The sequence below is a fragment of the Berghia stephanieae genome, chromosome 1 (assembly GCF_034508935.2).
Source record: "Berghia stephanieae isolate SIO BIC M18660-M18661 chromosome 1, UCSD_Bste_1.3, whole genome shotgun sequence".
Taxonomy (NCBI): domain Eukaryota; kingdom Metazoa; phylum Mollusca; class Gastropoda; order Nudibranchia; family Aeolidiidae; genus Berghia; species Berghia stephanieae.
In genome coordinates, this window is record NC_088360.1 from 135,276,627 (window position 1) to 135,300,076 (window position 23,450).

At 38.8% G+C, this 23,450-nt stretch overlaps 3 protein-coding genes across 3 annotated transcripts; 1 reads left to right on the top strand and 2 right to left on the bottom strand.

Moving 5' to 3' along the window:
* Positions 1-13,802: 13,802 nt before the first annotated feature.
* On the bottom strand, positions 13,803-15,506 carry LOC144963280 (uncharacterized). The gene has a single exon (XM_078897159.1). It carries the CDS (start codon positions 14,951-14,953, stop codon positions 14,555-14,557), a length of 399 nt encoding a protein of 132 aa, XP_078753285.1. The 5' UTR covers positions 14,954-15,506; the 3' UTR covers positions 13,803-14,554.
* A 1,678-nt stretch (positions 15,507-17,184) lies between these two features.
* On the bottom strand, positions 17,185-21,262 carry LOC144963279 (uncharacterized). Its single transcript, XM_078897158.1, has one exon. The coding sequence runs from the start codon at positions 18,251-18,253 to the stop codon at positions 17,723-17,725; it is 531 nt and encodes a 176-aa protein (XP_078753284.1). The 5' UTR covers positions 18,254-21,262; the 3' UTR covers positions 17,185-17,722.
* Positions 21,263-21,871: 609 nt separating this feature from the next.
* On the top strand, positions 21,872-23,225 carry LOC144962982 (uncharacterized). The gene is made up of 2 exons (XM_078896491.1): positions 21,872-21,896; positions 22,337-23,225. The coding sequence occupies exons 1-2, from the start codon at positions 21,872-21,874 to the stop codon at positions 23,122-23,124; spliced, it is 813 nt and encodes a 270-aa protein (XP_078752617.1). The 3' UTR covers positions 23,125-23,225.
* The last annotated feature ends 225 nt before the right edge of the window (positions 23,226-23,450 follow it).

Sequence of the window (23,450 nt, forward strand, 5' to 3'; positions counted from 1 at the left end):
AAAAACATGACGCGCGTGAAAATAATTTCACCGAAATCGCCAGTTGTACCATCTTCAACACTTTGCAGACTCGTCAGTAATCTAAATTAAGACATGAAACTTATCCGAGCCTTAGAACTGGCACCAGACAGTAAGCCCAATTTTTTTCAGAGAGATAGAGGCAATAATTACTGAGATATTACGTCTCAAAATTCGAAAAAAGGCCGAAATCGCCAAAGGAAGACATTTTGAGAAATAAACAGTGTTTCCGCTACAAAAAATTTAAATGATGAGATATGGCTATGAAACTTCACATACAAATGATTTGAGGGATGGGGAATCCAAATTTTATGTCCTTTTCACAATAAGAATGACAAAAACAGAGTTATGAAAAAAAATCAAGATTTAAACTCTCGAAAATCAACCGAAATATATGTCAAAAAGGGGGAAAAGTCAAAAATTCATACCACGATCTAATACAATGATGGAAGTTAATGCTGCACCTACTGGTGGCACACAGTCAATCAAATAAAATAAATAAATAAAAACATTAGACAAAAAAGTCAGTACACAGAAGCATACAATATCCAATGCAACCCACGAACATGAAAATTTATCCCTATCCATAAGTACACATTTTGAGACACCTCAACAATCAACCTAAAATTCAACGCCCTGTCCTAACACATTTTATTCTATATATCTAAGACAACGTTTTAATGCAGAGACATTATTATATTTATATGCACAGACAACGGGCAAACCTATCTTAGCGCTCTTGTTACTCATCATCTTTAGCGTCAAGCAAGATGGCTTTCTCTATTATTTCAACATTTTTAACACGCCTGAGTGTACTTAAACACTTTAATATGTTTTTTTTTTTATCTGGAAGCTCATATTCATACAAGGAGTCCAATATAATATGTATCAGTTTATACATACACAGACTCTGGAAGCTGATCCTATCCACATAGCCTATAAATTATAAAAATTAATTTAAACACAGACTATAATATTGCTATTATGGCCTAATTGCCCAACATCAGTAAGAGCATAAGGGTTATCACTGGCGCTCCACCATACACATTTTAAATGCATTTCTTCGTCTTGTGGAAACCTCCAATATTGTCGAGGATCACTCCACAGTTTGTAGTGTTTTACATTTTAAACTTGCTAAAACTCTGCACATAATACTAAAACCACATAGATTAAAAAGTCACGTTGTGAACTCCAGCAATCGCGTGAAGGCTTTTGCGGGTGGTTGGATGGGAGCATCACCCTTGAATCATATACCTATGATGTTCGCATGGGTGTACGATCCGATAGTGATGTCGTTTCTTCTTCTCTTTACTAGCCTATCCTGCTTCTTTGGTTTGTGATTGTATTTTTGACAGGGGATATTTTTTTTCCTGTAAATCTTCTGCCTGTTTGTTCTTGGTTATTTATAATTTAGCTTATGATATCTTTAGGTTATGATTTTGATTTACATTTGTACTATTTTTGTTAGATTGCTTGTTTTTTTGTTTCAGCGGTCTCTCATATAACCTCAATTGTGTTGGAAGAGACCTAAAGCAACAAACAAACAAACAAACAAAAAGCAACCGTTTTCAGCCACTTCAGCTGGGAGGCTATTCCATAGTCGGGCAGTGGAAGGGAAAAACGAATACATGTGGGCGTCTGTTTTTGATGTTGGGATGGCTACTCTTGCTGTGTGTCCCCTCGTATTTCTTGTGCCGATATCTTTGATGTCGTTTGGAAGTTTAAGGCACGAATTTTTGTAGTAGATCTTGTGGAACAATTTAAGTTTATCTATCTTTCTTCTCTTTTCCAGAGGTTCAAGGCCAATCCGTTGTGATATTTCAGACGCACTTGAGAAAGGATCGAATGTGTTTGTGATGCGTCTTGCTGTTTTTCTTTGTATATGGGTCCCAAATTGAGCTGCCATACTCCAAAATTGGTCTAACAATAGTTTTAAAAGCAAGGGTTTGAGTTGTGATTGGGCATCTTTTTAAATTGCGGGTGATGTAAGCGCTTGTTTGATTTGCCTTTGAAGCCAGGTGACATATGTGGTCATTCCATTTGAGGTTTTTAGCAAACTCAATGCCAAGGTATTTTGCTGTCTTTACATGTTCCAGGTTTTGACCATGAAGTTGGTATTCAAATGTTATAGGTGCTTTCTTATTTGTGATGGTTAGAACATTGCACTTTGATACGTTAAATTCCATTTGATTTATTGTTTCCCATTCTTGTAATTTAGCTAGATCGTCATTTAGTGTTTTGCAGTCGTCTGTTGTTTTTATCTGATTATATAATGCTGTGTTGTCAGCAAAGAGGCGCACTTTTGACCTTATACCTCGTGGAAGATCGTTTATGTACACTAAAAATAGGACGGGCCCAAGGACTGAGCCCTGAGGTACGCCCGATGTCACCATCCCGATAGTGGAAGTCTCGCCGTCGACAAGAACTTGTTGGGTGCGATTGTCCAGAAAAGTTGCAATCCATTGTAAGGTTTTGTTCCTGATACCAACGTCATACAATTTCTGGATTAACCGATGGTGAGGGACCTTGTCGAAGGCCTTGGCAAAGTCCAGTAGTACTAGATCAATTTGACCACCTTTATCAATAGCAGCTGACAGATCATGTGTTAATGATAGAAGTTGAGTTTGACATGAGTGGTGCTTCCTAAATCCGTGCTGTTCATCACAAAAAATACTGTTAGTTTCGAGATATTCAGTTATTGAGGATCTCACTATATGCTCCAACAGTTTGCAGCAAATGCAGGTTAATGAAATTGGACGGTAGTTTTGAGCCCTTCTTCTATCACCTTTCTTGTAGATGGGTTGGACAAGAGCGTGCTTCCAAACAATTGGTATGTCTCCCGTTTCAAGAGAGAGTTTGAACAAATGTGTGAGGGCAGGTGCAAATTCGTTACTCAATATCTTTAAGAGACGAGATGGTATTTTGTCTGGGCCACATGCTTTCTTTGGATCTAGAGTGGCGAGGAGTTTGGAAACGCCCTCTTCTGTCACATTGATTTCGGCCATAGTGTTGGAATCGTTTTCTTCGCCTTGTAGTTGTTGAGTGGTAATTTTGGTATGAGCTTTTGAAGCAAAAACAGAGCAGAATTGGTTATTAAGTACATTTATAAAATGTTTAAATAGAAATAGATATTATATAGGACTCCCTGTATGAATATGAACTTCCAGATAAAAAAAAACTTATTAAAGTGTTTAAGTACACTCAGGCGTGTTAAAAATGTTGAAATAATAGAAAGCCATCTTGCTTGACGCTCAAGATGATGAGTAAATAAAACATATGTAATAATCAGAAAAGCTACATCATATGAGAAACAACAATGGTTTAAACAAAGCATGTCACTGATCAAATGTAAAGTGATGGAAATAGATACATAATGTCATTAATCAATATAATGTAAATGTTGCTACTCGAAGCGATAAATAACAATGTGAAATTGAATGTAATCTTCAATTAAATTATAAAAACAGATAGAAGAATGGATGTTTCGTGTTTCCCTTTTACCAACAAACGCATTCAACTTAACGGCACTACCACATCATCTCATTCATCATCTATAGTGTTTGGTACATCCTGTTTGTTGACAAAGGAGAAACCTGAAACGTCCATCCTATCTGTTTTTGTAATTAAACTGAAGCTTGAATTTAATCTCATAGTGTTATTTAATCAACATTAGAATCTGTAACCCTTCTTCGTTTGACAGCAGTTGACAAAAGAGATACATCTGCTTCATCATCAGTAATCATCCTTAACAAAGAATCATAAAGAGTGCTAATGGTCCCCGTTATCTTTAAATTCTTTTCACCCAAAAATACCTTTCTATATCTTATTTGATTTCTTAAACTTTCAGCTGTGCCAATATTCAGAAGTCTATCTAACTGATCTTTAGTTTTACATATCCCACCATCTGAAATTAAACAGCATCTAATATATCAGATTTCTTTTGCCTATCTTTTATTATTTTATCACATCTTTTTCTTTTATTTTCACTCATCTTTTCCTTAACTTTTACACTTACATTAGCTTCATCTTCCTTACTAATAGACTGTAGGTTTTCAAAATTCCTTTTAGCTTCCTCTAAAATTTCGATTTGCTTAAATTCGCTAAATGCATTAAACCAAGTAACTGTCTTATTATGCTTCCACATATTAAGTGTGGAGCGTAAATGCAAGGAGGCCCTTTTTCGTTTATTGAGATCATAGTCTAAATCCCCAAATAATCTTTCCCCGGTCAAATTGGTCAAAGGACATCTATCTAAAATATTCCTAACATCAACAGCAATATCACCACCATACACACCACCGTCAAGAAAGTCATGTAATTGCCTCCTTAAAACCAATATACAATTCCGTACAAAATCTTTAAAAGCCGACAACACTAAATCAATTTGGCATTCATGTTTCACAAAATCTAAAGTACACAGGTCATCAAAACAAAAATCATCAAACACGGAAACAAATTCATGTTCATCAAATGACATCATAGACATAAATTTCTCAAAAATAACATCAATCTTTTTGACATAAGAGGGGAATGACCCATAAGGAATTTTACTTTTCATCAACTCCCAGTATGGCCCAGTGATAGATTAAACAGTGAAATAGCAGCAACTAAAGAAATTACCCTACTATCCCTCAAATCTGCAACAAACTTTAAGCTTTAAATTGTCACCTGAAACTTCATTTTCTAAAAAATCAAGAACATGTTTATGATGGTACAAAAGAGCATGAGCATTTTCAAATATATTATTGAAACGATTACTTCTAAAACTGCAAAACTGAGACTTAATATTATTAACTTCACAATAATTTAGCCATTCTTCCCTTGCCCCATTTTTCTCATCCCCCCGAGGTCCCAATACTTCTGCAGTTAGTCTTATAGCACGTAAGGCTGCACTTTCTTTACCAATACTAGACTGAAAATGATTAAACTTTTGCTGACTGTCCCTCCCAAGTGAACCCCCCTCTTTAATTACATCCATCTCAAATTCTAACACAGCACTCTCAACAGCTTTAGATAACCAAGCAAAAAATGAGCGTTACAATACAAAAAATGTGTACATATATCCTCATGCAAAACACTCTTACGCCATTCATGAATTTTTTAATTTAAAAGTTTCATATTTGCCGCTCTATCGGACATAACAGAATTAATTTTATAAACAATTTCTTTTAAAAGCTCATCTCTTTCTTCTTTCTTTAGGTCACTATTAATTTGAATTAAATCATCAAAAACTTTAATTATTTGTTCTAACATACTATTTGCATCATCTGAGGCTATAGTCTGAAAACCCAAGCTAATTGCTTTTCCACTACTAAGAACAACATGTTTTTCCATGTAATGTTTCTTTTGCCTTGAAGTACCATCTGATGCAAAAGTAAAACAATCTGTATTTTTAATTTCATCTACAATTTGACATTTTGCAACATGATTGCCTTCAAACATAATATTTAGAGCAGTAGAAGAGGAAGGTAATTCTTCAAGAGAAAACGAATGTCCAAACAAATGTTTTGCAACTATTTGTACAACTTTTGAGCAATTAGTTGCAGACACATTCGCTTCCCCTTGGAGAGCCATATATGCAATACGGACAGAATTTTTAAATTTATTATATTTGTCACATTTCAATTTGAATTTACTGTCATCTTTATCAAGGTTATTAACCATGTTTAAGGTTTAACACAGAGACTCAGATTTTTCAGTCAATAACGAACATCTTTTCTTTGACTTCGACAAATTTTTTTGTAAAGACAACTTGACTTTCTGTAGATCATCACATTCTGTTTTTAGGACAGAATTTTGCAGTTCTAAGTCTGCAATTTTTGTTTTTAAAGATGAATTAATTTTCCTCAGGGAACAATTGTTCTTATATGTTTGGGATTTTTTAAATTTAACAAGATCTTGTGACAAAGTTTTGTTCTTTAACTTTAAATTAAATATTTCTTTCTTTAAAGAATACTTTCTGATGAACTGTCTTTAGACTTAGATGAAAACAATTTTTTGGACTTTGATAATTTTTCAACATGGTCAACATTAACAATTGTGGAAGGAAGTGGGATGTGGGACTCTGAAAAAGATTCTGGCAATAAAACAGAAGTGATAGGTGCAGGGGTACATTCAGGTTTGGCTGGATTCCGATTAGAAACAGATGTAGAGGGTAGAGGGGTAGAACTAGATCCAAAAGTGAATGACGATGATGGTAGTGGTGGTGAACATGAATCAGGTGTGGACACATTCCGAGAATTAATATTCGTGGGGGGATGAGGGGTAGAATCAGTAGAAATGCAGGATGACGGTGGTGGTGGTGAACATGGATCAGATGTGGACACATTCCGAGAATTAATATTCGTGGAGGGATGAGGGGTAGAATCAGTAGTAATGCAGGATGATGGTGGTGGTGGTGAACATGGATCAGATGTGGACACATTCCGAGAATTAATATTCGTGGAGGGATGAGGGGTAGAATCAGTAGAAATGCAGGATGACGGTGGTGGTGGTGAACATGGATCAGATGTGGACACATTCCGAGAATTAATATTCGTGGATGGATGAGGGGTAGAATCAGTAGAAATGCAGGATGACGGTGGTGGTATTGGTGTGCTGAGAATCTTAGTAGAAGTAGAAGGTTGACTTGAAGATGGTAGTACAGATGATGGAAATGAAACATTTGGCTGAGGACTCAGTGCTGGCCAGTCAACAGTAGATGACAGTGGTGGTGGTGGCGATGATGAGGGTGGCTGTGGCAGGAGGAGAGTTTAATTGAATTTCCGTCAGATGACAGGGAAAGAAGGGTTTCCTGAGCCATGCCTGAAGTGCTGCTGGGTCTCTGTTGATATTTTTGATCAGCTTCCCCTTCTTTCTTTCTGCAGCTAGATACATGCCTCGTAATTTCTCTCTCGTGCAAATTACAGGAGAAGGCGATATGTCTCCTAGAAATTTATGGAAGTCTCCATATGTATATCCATATTTCAGGAGAAAATTGCCGAGGTCCACAGCAATTTCATTGGAGACAAAAGTCTTTTTAAAATTGTTCTTCTCCAACGTCATGTCAACACCAATGGCATTGAGGGCATCACTGATGCGGTGAAGATCCACCGGTGCATTCAAAAATGCGTTGTTCTTCCCTTTTGCCGCCTTCACAACCCTCAAAATTTTTCGCCAGATACTATTTACTGGATAACACGAGTCCGGACATAACTTGGAGAACCATTGTTCCACCTAGAAGGGAAAAAATAACCAGAAAATATTGAAGGGCTTATCGCTAATGCATTAATATATTAGAACAGAAAAAAAAAATAGAAGCTTATACAAAAAGAATCCAATATGTTTAAAAAAAGATAAGGACCAGGTATGAAAAAATGAATATACTTTGCTAGAGAGAGGAACACAGAATTGAACTGTATTCCATAGCAAACACCTAGTCTTGTCTAACCTAGAAGACCTTTTCAACTAGTGCTAATTATACCAACAGCACATGGCCATTGCTAATTGCTGACTGTTGCAGACATGCTTAAATTATATCATAAAGAAAGCCATAAACACCATTATTACTTGTCTATGTCACTCAGTCACTTGTAACTACAAACCCTAATAAACTCAACCATACATGTCAACAATAAAATCTACTGGCAACCATCATGAACTCATATCAATCTGAAAGCTCCATAGCGGGACCTTGTGTTTTACATAAAAAAAAAAAATCAAATCATAAGCTGGTTTAGCCTCACTGTATTGATAATATTAGCGCAGTAAAAAACATCAAAAACAACCAAAATATTTATCAAAAAAACATAATGGTGGCCTGTGACAACGAAAACAGATGTGTCATGTATTCATAGATACCTTACCTCAGACACTGTCGTTTTGGCTTCAAAGCGCAGATGATAAAGCTGGACATACAGCTACGACCTTTCCCCTTCATCAAAAATGAAGCCCTGAGACGACTCATTTGTTCGTCATCTGAAAATGGAGAATTAAAATGTTCAAACTTATTTGAGATGTGATAATAATAATAAATAGTTTCTATACACCGCCTTACCCCGTATTTCAACAAGCTCAACGCGCGAAATGATTCCTCATTACCATCAACACTATCTATCAAAACTCAACTGTCAAATTCAAATAGGCAGGATTCAAGAATTTAATATAAATCTAAAACTGATATTATAAACAAGCAACCATCACCAAGTCAATCCCATAGCATCAAATAAAAACAAGTCTTTCTACCAAGTAGTCTATACAGTAAAAGGTTAAATGTTAAATTTAAACTGGAGTTTGAGTCACTATAGTATAATAGTAATAGTTCCATCAATCGTGGCATGGGTGAAACTGGATCTTAAAAAAACGATTGAAAAACAAACAAGTTAGATACTACTACTCATTGATAACACCTGATGAAGAATGGAGCCATCCTGTTAAGATTATTATTATAAGATCAAACAATGTGCACCAGATTTCGTCCCAATTGTCAATAATTTCTTTATGATAATGAATGAGCTTGGGCTCGGCTTAATTAATCTAAACTTCAGAAAATTGAGAAACAACTAGACTTAGACGTCGATAGTGTGATACTTTCCATTTCCTAGTACTAGTACTACTAGTAGGACTCACAATCACAAGCACCAGTCTAGCAGTCAGGACGGACACTGACACGACCAGTTTCTATTATTTTATTTTTAATCTAGAGGTATCAGTGAAAATGACACGTTCATTCTTAGCGATCGGTGGGCTCCGATAATAATCATAATCATGATAATTATAATAATAATAATAATAATAATAATAATAATAATAGCCTTCATGAATGAAGACGAATTGTCTAGCGGTTACAAACATTATTAATTCAGGAAAGTGAGTGGAGCAAACAGTATCATGATAAGATTAAGACAAGATAGAGTAAAGCTTCGATCTACTCAAACACCGATCATAATAAAATAAAAAACAATAAGATTTACTTACCACATAATTCAAGCAAGTCCATGTCCATAATTGAAACACTTTTGACTATTCTAGATGGCTGTTTGGAAACGTTTGTCACTCCTTACAATCGGTCTCGGCCACCGGCAGTGTATCAACTCACGCGTCGGACGGTAGGAGAGAAAGAAAGAGAAAGCGGAAACAAAGGCTTTGCTTTTAAAGATGGCGCTATGTGTTGAATCAAGCCAGCATGCTGGATTTTTTATATTATAGCCTTCAAATGCTGCAGATTTTTATGGTGTAATTTTTTCGCCGTTTATTAACCATTAAGAGAGTCAAATTTTCAGTCAAAAATAGGGCAAATTCAGTTAAATTTTAATAATATTTTTGTTGTGTTTATAAACGAAAAAATTACACCACACGAAAGGGCATTAAAAGGAGATTCTCCCACACTTGATTTCACAGCTGTTGGTCTGTTCAGCTTTTAGCGCGAGCAGATCTTGTGACGAGACCCGAATTTCGGTCAATCGGCACGCAGTTTTCACAGCGAAAATTTGCAATCGGATCTCTTTATGAGGGCGTTTTTGAATAGCTGTTAAAAGGTTCACATAGCTTGAATATTTTTAATATTTAGCTCATCTTGTAGAGCAGTTATTGAAATATAATATTATCCTTTTTTTTATTAAATAAAGTTTAATTCAAGAGAGAGAGAGACATATATTAACGCCCCACTTTTTGATCGATCACGGCAAATTCGCCTGCCACACAGCGGTAGTTTGGGATACCTACATACAAGAATCACAGAACCACTTTGAGGCCTGCTTCCTTTTACTGTACCCAACTCACTCGAAATGGTACTAACTTAAACAGTGTTCGCATTGAAACATTTTCAGATCCCCATCATCAACGCCGCTGCACGTACCACATGATACACTTGGGCAGAAATCCTGTCTTGAAGACAATCATCAAGATAATCCCAAGCTGATGGTTCAAACAAATCCTTCAACACCAGGATATCCACTTTCTCATCCAAAATAGTATCGCTGAACTCAGTCAACGGCTTAATCTCATGGACATGAATCAATCCATGTGGTCTATGGTTGTGAATTGTCAATTGGTGATGATTTTTCTATGTTGTAGAGTTTACGTAAATGATAAAATGCGGCTCTCATCGTCCTGTTGTGTTGTATAAAAGAAGGCAAAATGAATGTTTTCTCTGCATCTACCTGAGAAAGCCAGTTGTTTCTAATGCATTTCAAAAAATGGACTGAATCGAAAAGAAAAAATAATTTCTGGGATGGATCATCTGGATGTGGAATCCATGGCTTCAATGTTTTTCCACACATTGAAGTAAAGCAGTTTCTATTTATTCTGTTGTTGTCGGATATAAGGCAAATGACAGTAAAGCCGACCTTGTGGAGCATTGACAATACACGACATGTATACGTTTGGAGTGTGTCAGCGTTGATATTCTTCACTGGAACAATAGCAGCGACATCTTTATTTTTTAAAAAATAAGATGCCAACATAAAAACTTGGACAGTTGAGGCCTCAGTTGATGATTGGTTTAATGCCATGCCCTCCATCTTTCCACCAGTGTATGATATATTGTGAGCAACATGAATTTCATCAATCATTAAAATGACAGTCCGTTCTTCTTCTCTCAGATTTTGACATTTTTGTTGTAGGTAATTAACATGGTTTGGCTCACAGTTTATTCCACTTCCTACGTTAAAAACAGAGGAAAGCTTTCTCAAGTATGAAATACTGGGCAGTGTTAATAGATTATTTCTGATAAGAGCATATGTAGAGGATGATGATGCATACATTTGAAATGCAAAGAGTAAAGTATCACATGAATATCTCTTCTGATGAGATAAGCATAACTTTAGCTGGTCCATCAAAAACAGGAGCTTTTTCTTTAGACATATTTCTTCTTCGTCAGTTTCATCAAGACTGGAACACGTTTCATATAAGGCATCGATATGGATTTCGCTTTTCTTCATGTTATCGACTGAACTTGAAGACGAAAAGTGTGACATTAAATTTTCAAACTGCGACCATCGTTCAAGAATGCAAGGCAAATGTCCAAAAATCCATTTCAGTTTTTATCAGGTATTCGAACTGAAAGTCAAAAAGGGGAAAAACAAACAACTAGAACCGATTTGCTTTTTAACTTGCAGAAAAATAGTGACAAATAAAGAAATGAGCTATGTAACACATTATATTATAATACAGTGCACTCTCCCGATAACGACCTCTCCGAATAACGACATTCTCCCGATAACGACATTGGCCCCCAGTCCCGATTTTTTTACTATATGTTATTAGTAATAAAACTCTCTAAATAATGACATACTTTTTAGACCACTCTCCGGATAACGACATTGAGTTAGCAATAATCGGCTGTGACTTTGCTAGATACAAAAATAAAAATAGCTAAAATGTTGTTTCCGGTAAGTTTCATTTCATTCTCTGAGCCAGAGGCACCTCATAGCCAATGAGATCACTTTGTTATCGGCCAATGAAATGTCCTACCAGAGGCACCTCATAGCCAATGAAAACACACCTGTGTCTATTGTCATCGGTACAAAAGGGTGACGCGCATTGAATGAGTCAATCATCACATCGCTGACCGCTGAATCGATTGTATTCACCCGAGAACAATAACGCACCCCAAGATTTCGACAGCTGCTATTAGAAAAAGAAAGATACTGACAATAGATGTCAAGCTGCAAATTCTGGCTGATGTGGACACAAAGACATTAACCAAGAAACAGATCGCTGAGAAGTACGAGATTCCCCACAACAGCTTATCAACAATAATCAAGAACAGGACAAAGATAGAGACAAGCAGCCATGAACCTCAGCGCAAGAAACCACGCCTTGCAACGAATGCGACAGTAGACGAAGCTGTGTTGACATGGTTTAAACAAACAAGAGCAATAAATGCCCCTACTTCTGGCCCCATTATCCGCGAGCAGGCCCGACTTATTGCGGAGAGGCTAGGCGTAACAGATTTTCAAGCAAGCAGCGGTTGGCTGATGAAATTCAAGCAGCGACACGGCATCGTGTTCAAGGTGGCCTGCGGCGAATCTGCTTCCGTGGACACATCAATCGTCGATGAATGGAAGACAACAACTCTGTCCAGTTTGATGAAAGAGTATTCACCTCGTGACGTTTTCAACGCGGATGAAACAGGCCTGTTTTTCCGCTGCCTCCCGAACAAGACTCACACTTTTAAAGGAGAAGCCTGCCACAACAAAACTACATATACACACACACACACACTTCGTGTATTTTACATGTTTGGAAAGTCCGATCACTGATCACCCACTTTGGTTGGTACATTGATGTACATTCTAAGGGTCTAGCCACACCTCTTTTTCCGCCATCTTGAAATTTTCCGAATAACGACATGTTCCCGATAACGACATGCACCTCTGGTCCCGAGCCATGTCGTTATCGGGAGAGTGCACTGTATCTTAACAATATCCTGAGTTATTCAGTGGTCTTTGGCTATCCCAGAAAAGGACACGTTTGTGCAGCCGGTCCTGCATCAGGAATACACGGTAAAAAAGGAGAGGTGGGGGATAGATAGAATCACTAAATTTAATCACATACAAGAATCGCAGAACCACTTTGAGGCCTGCTTCCTTGTACTGTACCCAACGCACTCGAAATGGTACCAAATTAACCAGTGTTCGCATTGAACCATCTTCAGATCCCCATCATCAACGTCGCTGCACTTACCACATGAATACACCTGGGCAGAAATCCTGTGTTGAAGACAATCATCAAGATAATCCCAAGCTGAGGGTTCAAACAAATCCTTCAACACCAGGATATCCACTTTCTCATCCATAATGGTATCGCTGAACTCAGTCAATGGCTTTATCTCGTGGACATGAATCAGTCCATGTCGTCTATGGTTGTGAATTGTCACTCAATGATAAAGATAAAAATGTCTTTGGAATGGGACCTCGACGTTTTAGAGTGAATCTCTGTTTATTGCCAGGTCTTCCCCGTGGCTTAAGTAACCTGGACATATTGGGCCAAGATGAGTCGACAGCAGAGGTATTGGGATTGTTAGGAGGACCAGATACTACAGAAAGGTCATCAGGAGGAAGAGGAGCCTCAGAAATAGGCAGAACTTCAACAGAGTTGGGGACTGACATATGATATTCAGAGACAGACTCAGGATCAGGATTAACACTCTCAGAAACAGACAGAGGATCAAGAGAAGAAACAGAGTCAGGAAGAGGATCAATAAAGGCAACAGAGTCAACATGAGAAAGAGGTACCAGCTCAACACAATCATGAACAGTAGCAGAGTCAGCCACAGGAACAACAGGCTCTACAGAAGAAGAGCTGGAAACTGGGACAGAATCATCACGACCAGGATGAAGAATTACATAATCTGAATCAACATCGACAACAGGGACAGACTGAGCTGAATTTGATTGCTCACAGAACCAACTATCAAGAAACCCCTCTAACTCCTGAAACTTTTGCTGGAACTCAGAGACACCTAGAATAGACAAGAAACGAGCCGCCTAGTCACAAAGAACTTTCGCTCTGTTGAATCTTCCATCAACAGTGTGTAGAGCTACAATAGCAGAAGAGATAGTAGAGACAGGAAAGTCACCCACACAAGGAGAAGGGAGAGATTCAGAAACAAGTTGAGCATGTTTGAAATGCTCAGGAATAAGAACAACGTCAAAAGGATCAAGGTTCAGGTGACAACGGAGGAAAAAAATATGACGACATGGAACTTGGAAATGTCCATACGTGCTGCATGAACATGTTGTGCTAGAAGTTGAGTACTGTTTGTCGTTGTAGGAGACAGTACAGCAATCCTGGCTCTGGGAGACAGAATAACTAACCTTACGAGACAGGAGGAGTTCGTGCTTCACAATCTCAGCAACAAACCTAGTCAAAGAACGGGTGATTCTCTGTGACACATCATCTTGATCCCTGTGATCATAGACTTCAGAATTGAAAGTAACAATCTGTAATCCCTCTTGTTCAGAGATTTTGCAATTGTCAAATGAAATCAATGAAGACAAGGCAGTAGACAGACACAACTTTTCATTAATTACTTTTTTAATCTTGCCGTGGTAGCTCTCCATTGTGTTGGTGGTCGTCGCATGCAGTTTAATTATATTTGTGTTGCAGCAAGCTATCAAGAAACTCCTGGGAGACAGAATAACTAACCTTACGAGACAGGAGGAGTTCGTGCTTCACAATTTCAGCAACAAACCTAGTCAAAGAACTGGTGATTCTCTGTGACACATCATCTTGATCCCTGTGATCATAGACTTCAGAATTGAAAGTAACAATCTGTAATCTCTCTTGTTCAGAGATTTTGCAATTGTCAAATGAAATCAATGAAGACAAGGCATTAGACAGACACACCTTTTCATTAATTACTTTTTAAATCTTGCCGTGGTAGCTCTCCAGTGTGTTGGTGGTCGTCGCATGCAGTTTAATTACATTTGTGTTGCAGCAAGCTGCTCACAAATGACGCTTGGACCACCAGTTTTCCATGAAATAATCCTTCACAGACTGTGGAACGATATAAGAAATTTTTACTATCATTTCTTCAAATTCCTCCTCTGATTCAGAAGTGACCTGGGTCATGAAAGAATCCAGGACCACCAGACGTCCCCCTCCCCAGTTCTTTCCTCAGGAAGCGTTCCACAGCTTGTGAAATATGGAATTGACAAAGATTGATCGGCCCATCGGGGAAAATTGAGCCAATGGCAGCAATCTCGGCCATATCTTTGTCAACATCGGGCATTGTCCGTGTTAAACTGTTGAGCAAAGATATGGAGACAACTCTCCATGATGTGCCAATCCTCCCTTGCCAAAATGCATGAAAAACTGGCATTCCATGCCCCTCACCATCAAGTACCATAATGGTTAGGAGAGGATAAAGGTAATTGTTAACTTTATACGTACAGTCAAGGATAAGGCATTCCGGATATTTTCTTAACATTCTCTTCATAGACAAAGACATGTGTGCTTGATTTCTGTATGGCGTTCCTATTTTTATCTCTCAAATTATGGATGTCATGGCTGAGCATCTTCAGCCCATGTTTTCGGTTGAGAACACGTTGAGTTGAGGTGACTGGAACTGGGACATCTAGCAGATCCTTGACTTGTTCACACTGCTCTGCAGTTTGTCTCCTCTCTTCTGGATACACATGAGTCAAGAAAAAATGAATTAAGAATACAGCAATCCTGGCCCTGGGAGACAGATTACTAACCTTACGAGACAGGAGGAGTCCATGCTTCACAATGTCAGCAACAAACCTAGTCAAAGAACTGGTGATTCTCTGTGACACATCATCTTGATCCCTGTGATCATAGACTTCAGAATTGAAAGTAACAATCTGTAATCTCTCTTGTTCAGAGATTTTGCAATTGTCAAATGAAATAATGAAGACAAGGCAGTAGACAGACACACCTTTTCATTAATTACTTTTTAAATCTTGCCGTGGTAGCTCTCCAGTGTGTTGGTGGTCGTCGCATGCAGTTTAATTATATTTGTGTTGCAGCAAGCTATCAAGAAACTCCTGGGAGACAGAATAAGTTTGAATAACTAACCTTACAAGACAGGAGGAGTTCGTGCTTCACAATTTCAGCAACAAACCTAGTCAAAGAACTGGTGATTCTCTGTGACACATCATCTTGATCCCTGTGATCATAGACTTCAGAATTGAAAGTAACAATCTGTAATCTCTCTTGTTCAGAGATTTTGCAATTGTCAAATGAAATCAATGAAGACAAGGCAGTAGACAGACACACCTTTTCATTAATTACTTTTTAAATCTTGCTGTGGTAGCTCTCCAGTGTGTTGGTGGTCGTCGCATGCAGTTTAATTACATTTGTGTTGCAGCAAGCTGCTCACAGATGATGCTTGGACCACCAGTTTTCCATGAAATAATCCTTCACAGACTGTGGAACGATATAAGAAATTTTTACTATCATTTCTTCAAATTCCTCCTCTGATTCAGAAGTGACCTGGGTCATGAAAGAATCCAGGACCACCTTTGAACCAGACGTCCCCCCCCCAGTTCTTTCCTCAGGAAGTGTTCCACAGCCTGTGAAATATGGAATTGACAAAGATTGATCGGCCCATCGGGGAAAATTGAGCCAATGGCAGCAATCTCGGCCATATCTTTGTCAACATCGGGCATTGTCCGTGTTAAACTGTTGAGCAAAGATATGGAGACAACTCTCCATGATGTGCCAATCCTCCATTGCCAAGAATGCATGAAAAACTGGCATTCCATGCCCCTCACCATCAAGTACCATAATGGTTTGGAGAGGATAAAGGTAATTGTTAACTTTATACGTACAGTCAAGGATAAGGCATTCCGGATATTTTCTTAACATTCTCTTCATAGACAAAGACATGTGTGCTTGATTTCTGTATGGCGTTCCTATTTTTATCTCTCAAATTATGGATGTCATGGCTGAGCATCTTCAGCCCATGTTTTCGGTTGAGAACACGTTGAGTTGAGGTGACTGGAACTGGGACATCTAGCAGATCCTTGACTTGTTCACACTGCTCTGCAGTTTGTCTCCTCTCTTCTGGATACACATGAGTCGAGAAAAATGAATTAAGAAGACAGCAATCCTGGCCCTGGGAGACAGAATAACTAACCTTACGAGACAGGAGGAGTCCGTGCTTCACAATGTCAGCAACAAACCTAGTCAAAGAACTGGTGATTCTCTGTGACACATCATCTTGATCCCTGTGATCATAGACTTCAGAATTGAAAGTAACAATCTGTAATCTCTCTTGTTCAGAGATTTTGCAATTGTCAAATGAAATAATGAAGACAAGGCAGTAGACAGACACACCTTTTCATTAATTACTTTTTAAATCTTGCCGTGGTAGCTCTCCAGTGTGTTGGTGGTCGTCGCATGCAGTTTAATTATATTTGTGTTGCAGCAAGCTATCAAGAAACTCCTGGAGACAGAATAACTAACCTTACAGACAGGAGGAGTTCGTGCTTCACAATTTCAGCAACAAACCTAGTCAAAGAACTGGTGATTCTCTGTGACACATCATCTTGATCCTGTGATCATAGACTTCAGAATTGAAAGTAACAATCTGTAATCTCTCTTGTTCAGAGATTTTGCAATTGTCAAATGGAATCAATGAAGACAAGGCAGTCGACAGACACACCTTTTCATTAATTACTTTTTAAATCTTGCCGTGGTAGCTCTCCAGTGTGTTGGTGGTCGTCGCATGCAGTTTAATTACATTTGTGTTGCAGCAAGCTGCTCACAGATGAAGCAGCAATCTCGGCCATATCTTTGTCAACAATAAAACATCGGGCATTGTCCGTGTTAAACTGTTGAGCAAAGATATGGAGACAACTCTACACGATGTGCCAATCCTCCCTTGCCAAGAATGCATGAAAAACTAGCATTCCATGCCCCTCACCATCAAGTAGGGTGAGCCGGGGCAATATGAAAACACCACTAAATCATACAACACAGGCTTCCTTCTCATTTCACACATCTCAAAGGCAAAATATTAACCCATGCTTAGAATTATTTTGAATTTTAATGTAATTTGGGTATCAACCAAAATGGGGCAATTCCATACCCCGAAAAACATTATTCATAAAAAGAGAAAATATTGTCAACAAAATGACAAAAAGGGTTTGAAAATTAAAGAAAACTAAAACTAAAAATACATGATCAAAATTGATTGTAGAGTAGATATATAAATTATAAAAAGCAGTGCCAGGATTGTCATCAATGTTATTCAAAAGAAATTGTCGAAAATGTTCCTGTTCGCCCTTGTAGGGGCTCGAGTGGGCACCCAGTCTGGGTCTATGTCACTGTGACTGTCTTCAGTGTGTGGATCATTTTGTAATGTAGTCGTAGTGGCAGCGGTAGGCCTGCTGGTAGTGGCAGCGGTAGGCCTGCTGGTAGTGGCAGCGGTAGGCCTGCTGAAAGTGGCAGCGATAGGCCTGCTGGTAGTGGCAGCGGTAGGCCTGCTGGTAGTGGCAGCGGTAGGCCTGCTGAAAGTGGCAGCGATAGGCCTGCTGGTAGTGGCAGCGGTAGGCCTGCTGGTAGTGGCAGCGGTAGGTCTGCTGGTAGTGGCAGTGGTAGTTGAGGATTTCTTTCCCTTCCCCTTCCCTTTGGAAGGCTTTTTCCTCGCCTCTTCATCCTCCAGGAGTCTGGCGATGCACTCCTCTGATGTGAGGCTCTCACCATACTGCCGCTTGTTGGCACGTTTTCGGTTCAAGTTCTGGTTTTGAGGCTTCCGCAGCAACGGCGTAAGCTTCAACATGAAGAAATCTTTGAGTGTTGGTGCGGAGTCGACAGCCGGGGTGGTGGTGGGTGGAGATGAACGCTGTCGTCATCGTCACCACTGTCGTTTCGTTGCCTGGGTGGAAGCTAGTCCTTGTCGCTATCACTGTCAATATCCATGTCAGTGCCAGATTCTGAGTCAACAATTTTCAGTTTCTTGTTTGCTTTGGCATCATTCGTAAGTTTTGGTACTTGTCTTTCAACAGACGAAATACTACAGTCTGGTCGTGTCTCAGAATCAACTTTAATAATAAATGTTTCTATGAAATGTTTAGCGCATACAACAGAACGTTTACTGGGGAAGAAATCGTCTCTTGGAATTTTTTTGAGCCACAACTGTTTTCTGTCAGGATCTACAGGAAATCTGAATACAGACACATTCTCAGTCTCACCACGATAATTACTCCGACATCCAGGCACACAACACTTATCCGGCATTGTTGAACAAATTGATAGTAATACCTCAATAACAAAACACTTGCATTTGTAACGGAGTCATGGAATTAAAACTATTAAAGTATAATTTCTTGAATACTCTAAGCGAAGATGTAAAAATCAAAGAAAAATTTAACCAGCCTTCAGAACACATGGAGCAAGGATAAAACAGCAAACACGAATTATTTATTATTAAATTTAAATCTCCCACATTGTTTGTGTATAGGATAATATTATTGTTGTGTAGGTATTGTGTAGCTATGTAATGCTTTGTTGTCTCTCACTCTATCTTCGCTCACTGAGCCAGAGGCTGTGACGTCACGGTCTCGGTTCACCATGCATGAGCGGGACTTCACTTAACGAAGGATAGGGGCTACGCCCTGGGAGACAGAATAACTAACCTTACGAGACAGGAGGAGTTCGTGCTTCACAATTTCAGCAACAACCCTAGTCAAAGAACTGGTGATTCTCTGTGACACATCATCTTGATCCCTGTGATCATAGACTTCAGAATTGAAAGTAACAATCTGTAATCTCTCTTGTTCATAGATTTTGCAATTGTCAAATGAAATAATGAAGACAAGGCAGTAGACAGACACTCCTTTTCATTAATTACTTTTTTAAGCTTGCCGTGGTAGCTCTCCAGTGTGTTGGTGGTCGTCGCATGCAGTTTAATTACATTTGTGTTACAGCAAGCTGCTCACAGATGACGCTTGGACCACTAGTTTTCCATGAAATAATTCTTCACAGACTGTGGAACGAAGTCAGTTTTTCATTAAAAAGATCTTTTAGTTTCCTTTTTGGATGAGAAGGGATTGTTTTTGTAAAAACATAATTTGTTTTTGCATCGTTTATCAGAGACACTTTTTTCATGATAAATATGATGTTCTTCAAGAACAAGTATTTCACCCCCTGTCCAATTTAATGAAATTTCTTCTTGAGTTTGTGGTGGAAGAGGAATGTTTTCCATTTCGTTTGGTAATATTAAATTATCTCCATTCCTAGAATAATCTAACTTTTGATGTGATTCAAAACAATCATGAATTTCTTGTTCTAACTCGTGAGTTGAAACACTATCCTGAGACATGTCATACACAACCTTCCTCCTCGAAAGCCAAATGAAAAATGTTGATTGCATACAGTTAACACGTTGGAGTTGCCAATCACATGATTCAGACCTGCCAACATGTGATTATGCCAATCAGGGATTTTGAGGAGCAAAATCAGGGATTTTCCATCCCAATCAGGGATATAAGGAAAATGTCGAAAAAATAAAATTGTACTCACCAAAACTAGAAATAAACTGTATGTACAATATACGAGGAGGTCAGGATCAAACCATACTAAGTCACATGAAACAAATTGAAAAAAACTCGTTTTTGTGGTCAGTGACTTAGGATGGTATGACCCTGACCACCTCAAACACAAGGTGCAGAAACTGCACCATTAATTTTGCAGCATACATGCAGTCGCACTCTTGGCTTTCTTCAAGAGTGCATCCTCAACGAGCATATCGTAACAACACCAGTTCCTGGACAATATGTGACACTTCGTCACCATCAAAGCCGACAGGGTCTCGGTTGACATAGAGGCCCGAAACTCTGTGTGGTTCTTTCGGACCATAGAAAAAATCCTCTCGCTGTCAGCGTTTGAATGCGGAATGCAGAGAACCGATGACATGAGTTGGCATAGGAGTGGGAATTTCTGAATATTGTCCATATTCCGAATCTGGCTGATGGCGTGCCATTGTTTTCCCACATCAGGCTCCTCCAGAATACTGACATCAAAAGCTTCCAGCTTATATCTGAAAAGATAGGTGAATATTGAAGAAGAAAAATATAAGTGACACCTAAACAATTGCTATACAAAAAAGCAACAATAATCTTTTGCTATTCCAAATAAAGTCTGTTACTATAAACAAAAACTTTGCAAATTATATTGAAATATCACCACAAGACAAGAACTACTACAACAAGTAAAAAATATGGTGATACATAAATTTAAGTGTTGCTGTTGGCGAGAGATTTCTTGTGAAGCAATGTGAGCAAGTTTAGTGAATAGTGGGCTATATGAATGTTCAAGCTTTCAATTTTAAATGGGAACAGTTCAGTTCAATTCAAAGTTTATCTCAAGCAAGATGCCAATAAAAAAAAATCTATCACTAAACAAACTTTGCCAATTATATTGAAATGAAATATCACCATAAGACAAACACATAAATATAACAAGTAAATAATGTGATGATACATAATGTCAATTTTTAAATGTCATAACTATCCAATAAAAAAAAAACCTTTAGTGATGAAGTATACTTAACACTGCTTACCTTGCAAATTCAAGGAGTAGAGATTCACACTTCTCCTTAGGAATAAACCCAAACCTTTCTGCAAAGAAAGATACGCTGGATTCTTTCATACTTCCTCTGTTTTTGACATCCAGAATTTGTGAATGCCTTAAAACGTCGTCGTCCAAGGGGAATTTTGAAATAATGTACGCCAACGAGCTACTAAAAAAGTTCCTGACATCTAAAATTAAAAGAAAAAAGAAAACAAAAAAAAAACACAATAGAATACAAAAGGTAAAGCAGCACTTACTTAAAATAATACAATCTAATTATTAAAATTACTCCCATACAGACATAACCAATGGATGGAATCATTTTTTCTTTAAATTATCTATGGTTCAAGAGATTAAATTGCACTGGCTTTAATAGTAACTAGACAGCATTCTTTCACTTGAGAAAAAGACATGATGAAAAAATTAATTTTAGAATAAAAATTTCTCATAATTAAGGAAAAGGCATGGGAAACTCAAAACATACAGTGACACAGAACACATGAAAATGGCAATAATTTTTTATAGAAATTATAAAAGACAGAGAGAGAGAGAGAGAGAGAGAGAGAGAGAGAGAGAGAGAGAGAGAGAGAGAGAGAGAGAGAGAGAGAATATTAAGATGAATCACCTTTAATAAAACCATCCTCATCTGAACTTGAGATCAATTTCTTGTCCTTCATCTCATTCAAGAAAGACCTCGCCTCCACGCCAATCTTCAATTCGTCTCTTGATAATTGGTGTTTCCTTGACGAATGTTCAAGCTATTAAAGTTTAAAGACACCTTGATGGAAAAGCACGAAATTCAATAATCCAAATAATCTTTTTACAAATGGCTGACTCTATGGATATACAAGGTTAATGCAACTATCCCACAACACACGTGACATCTATAACTTCCAACCTATTCTTAAAAAACAAAATAGTGAATCAAAAATTTACATGACCTAACAAGAAATAATAAAAAAGACTTAGTACTAAAAGCAGTCCCCACAAAACCACATCCTAATACCCTCACCCTCATCATATCTAACACATCCATGGTGACTATACTCTAAACAGCCTTCACATCTAACCATTCTACAAACATCATCATCTAAACCTCGACACACACAACAAATCGCCCCCATAGACCTACGCTCTTCCACCCTCCTCATTAACTCACTCCACCCAGAAATAGTAAAAGAAACACTCAAATCATCAAACAAGCATCCCTCCAACAAAGAAGCACCCAACTGAATTGTTTCCTTCACATCACATGGACCATACAGCACACCACTCATAACATACTGAACAGCACCCTTTAATAGTAATTTACATTTATCGGAAATCGACAAACATGAAAAAGGAACAAGGCCATTACATTTCCTTTTCCTTTTCGTAAAGTTAGGCCGGTTCCTTGGCCTGCCCTTCACTCTTATTGGTCTTAACACGACATCTGTGAAAGACGGTGGCACAACAGCAGAGACAGAAGACGGCACAACAGAGACAGAGGATGGCACAACAGCAGAGACAGAAGACGGCACAACAGCAGAGACAGAAGACGGCACAACAGAGACAGAGGATGGCACAACAGCAGAGACAGAAGACGGCACAACAGCAGAGACAGAAGACGGCACAACAGAGACAGAGGATGGCACAACAGCAGAGACAGAAGACGGCACAACAGAGACAGAGGATGGCACAACAGCAGAGACAGAGAACGGCACAACAGAGGGGACAGAGGACAGCACAACAGCAGAGACAGAAGACGGCACAACAGAGGAGACAGAGGACAGCAAAACAGAGGAGACAGAGGACAGCAAAACAGAGGAGGCCACATCAGAGGAGACAGAGGACGGCAAAACAGAGGAGACCACATCAGAGGAGACAGAGGACGGCACAAGAGAGGAGACAGAGGACGGCACAAGAGAGGACACAGAGGACGGCACAAGAGAGACAGAGGACGGCACAAGAGAGGACACAGAGGACGGCACAACAGAGGAGACAGAGGACGGCACATCAGAGGAGACAGAGGACGACACATCAGAGGAGACAGAGGGCGACGAAACAGAGGAGACAGAGGACCCTGATTTCCAAGAATGAAAGAGAGAAGAAAGAAAGAAAAACTTTTCTTCAAAGTCCCAATCACCCAAAAGAGATAAGTAAGAAGACACCTGTTTCAAAAGAGAACTGGCCTTAAGAAACTTGGCCTCAGGAGTGTTAGTCTTAGAAGAAATGCTGAACAATGAAGTGCGGAAAGTACCCTGAGATTGAGATGCATTAGAAGACAAAGAGACTGGCACAACAGCAGAGACAGAAGACGGCACAACAGAGGAGACAGAGGGCGGCAAAACAGAGGAGACAGATGGCGGCACAACAGAGGAGACAGAGGACAGCAAAACAGAGGAGGCCACATCAGAGGAGACAGA

Bases quoted from the DNA above. Each gene is read 5' to 3' on its own strand.
- LOC144963280 (XM_078897159.1), bottom strand. From the start codon at position 14,953: ATGTCTTTGTCTATGAAGAGAATGTTAAGAAAATATCCGGAATGCCTT.
- LOC144963279 (XM_078897158.1), bottom strand. From the start codon at position 18,253: ATGTTGAAGCTTACGCCGTTGCTGCGGAAGCCTCAAAACCAGAACTTG.
- LOC144962982 (XM_078896491.1), top strand. From the start codon at position 21,872: ATGGCTGACTCTATGGATATACAAG. The intron at 21,897-22,336 runs GTTAATGCAACT...CATACTGAACAG, and splicing joins TGACTCTATGGATATACAAG to CACCCTTTAATAGTAATTTA.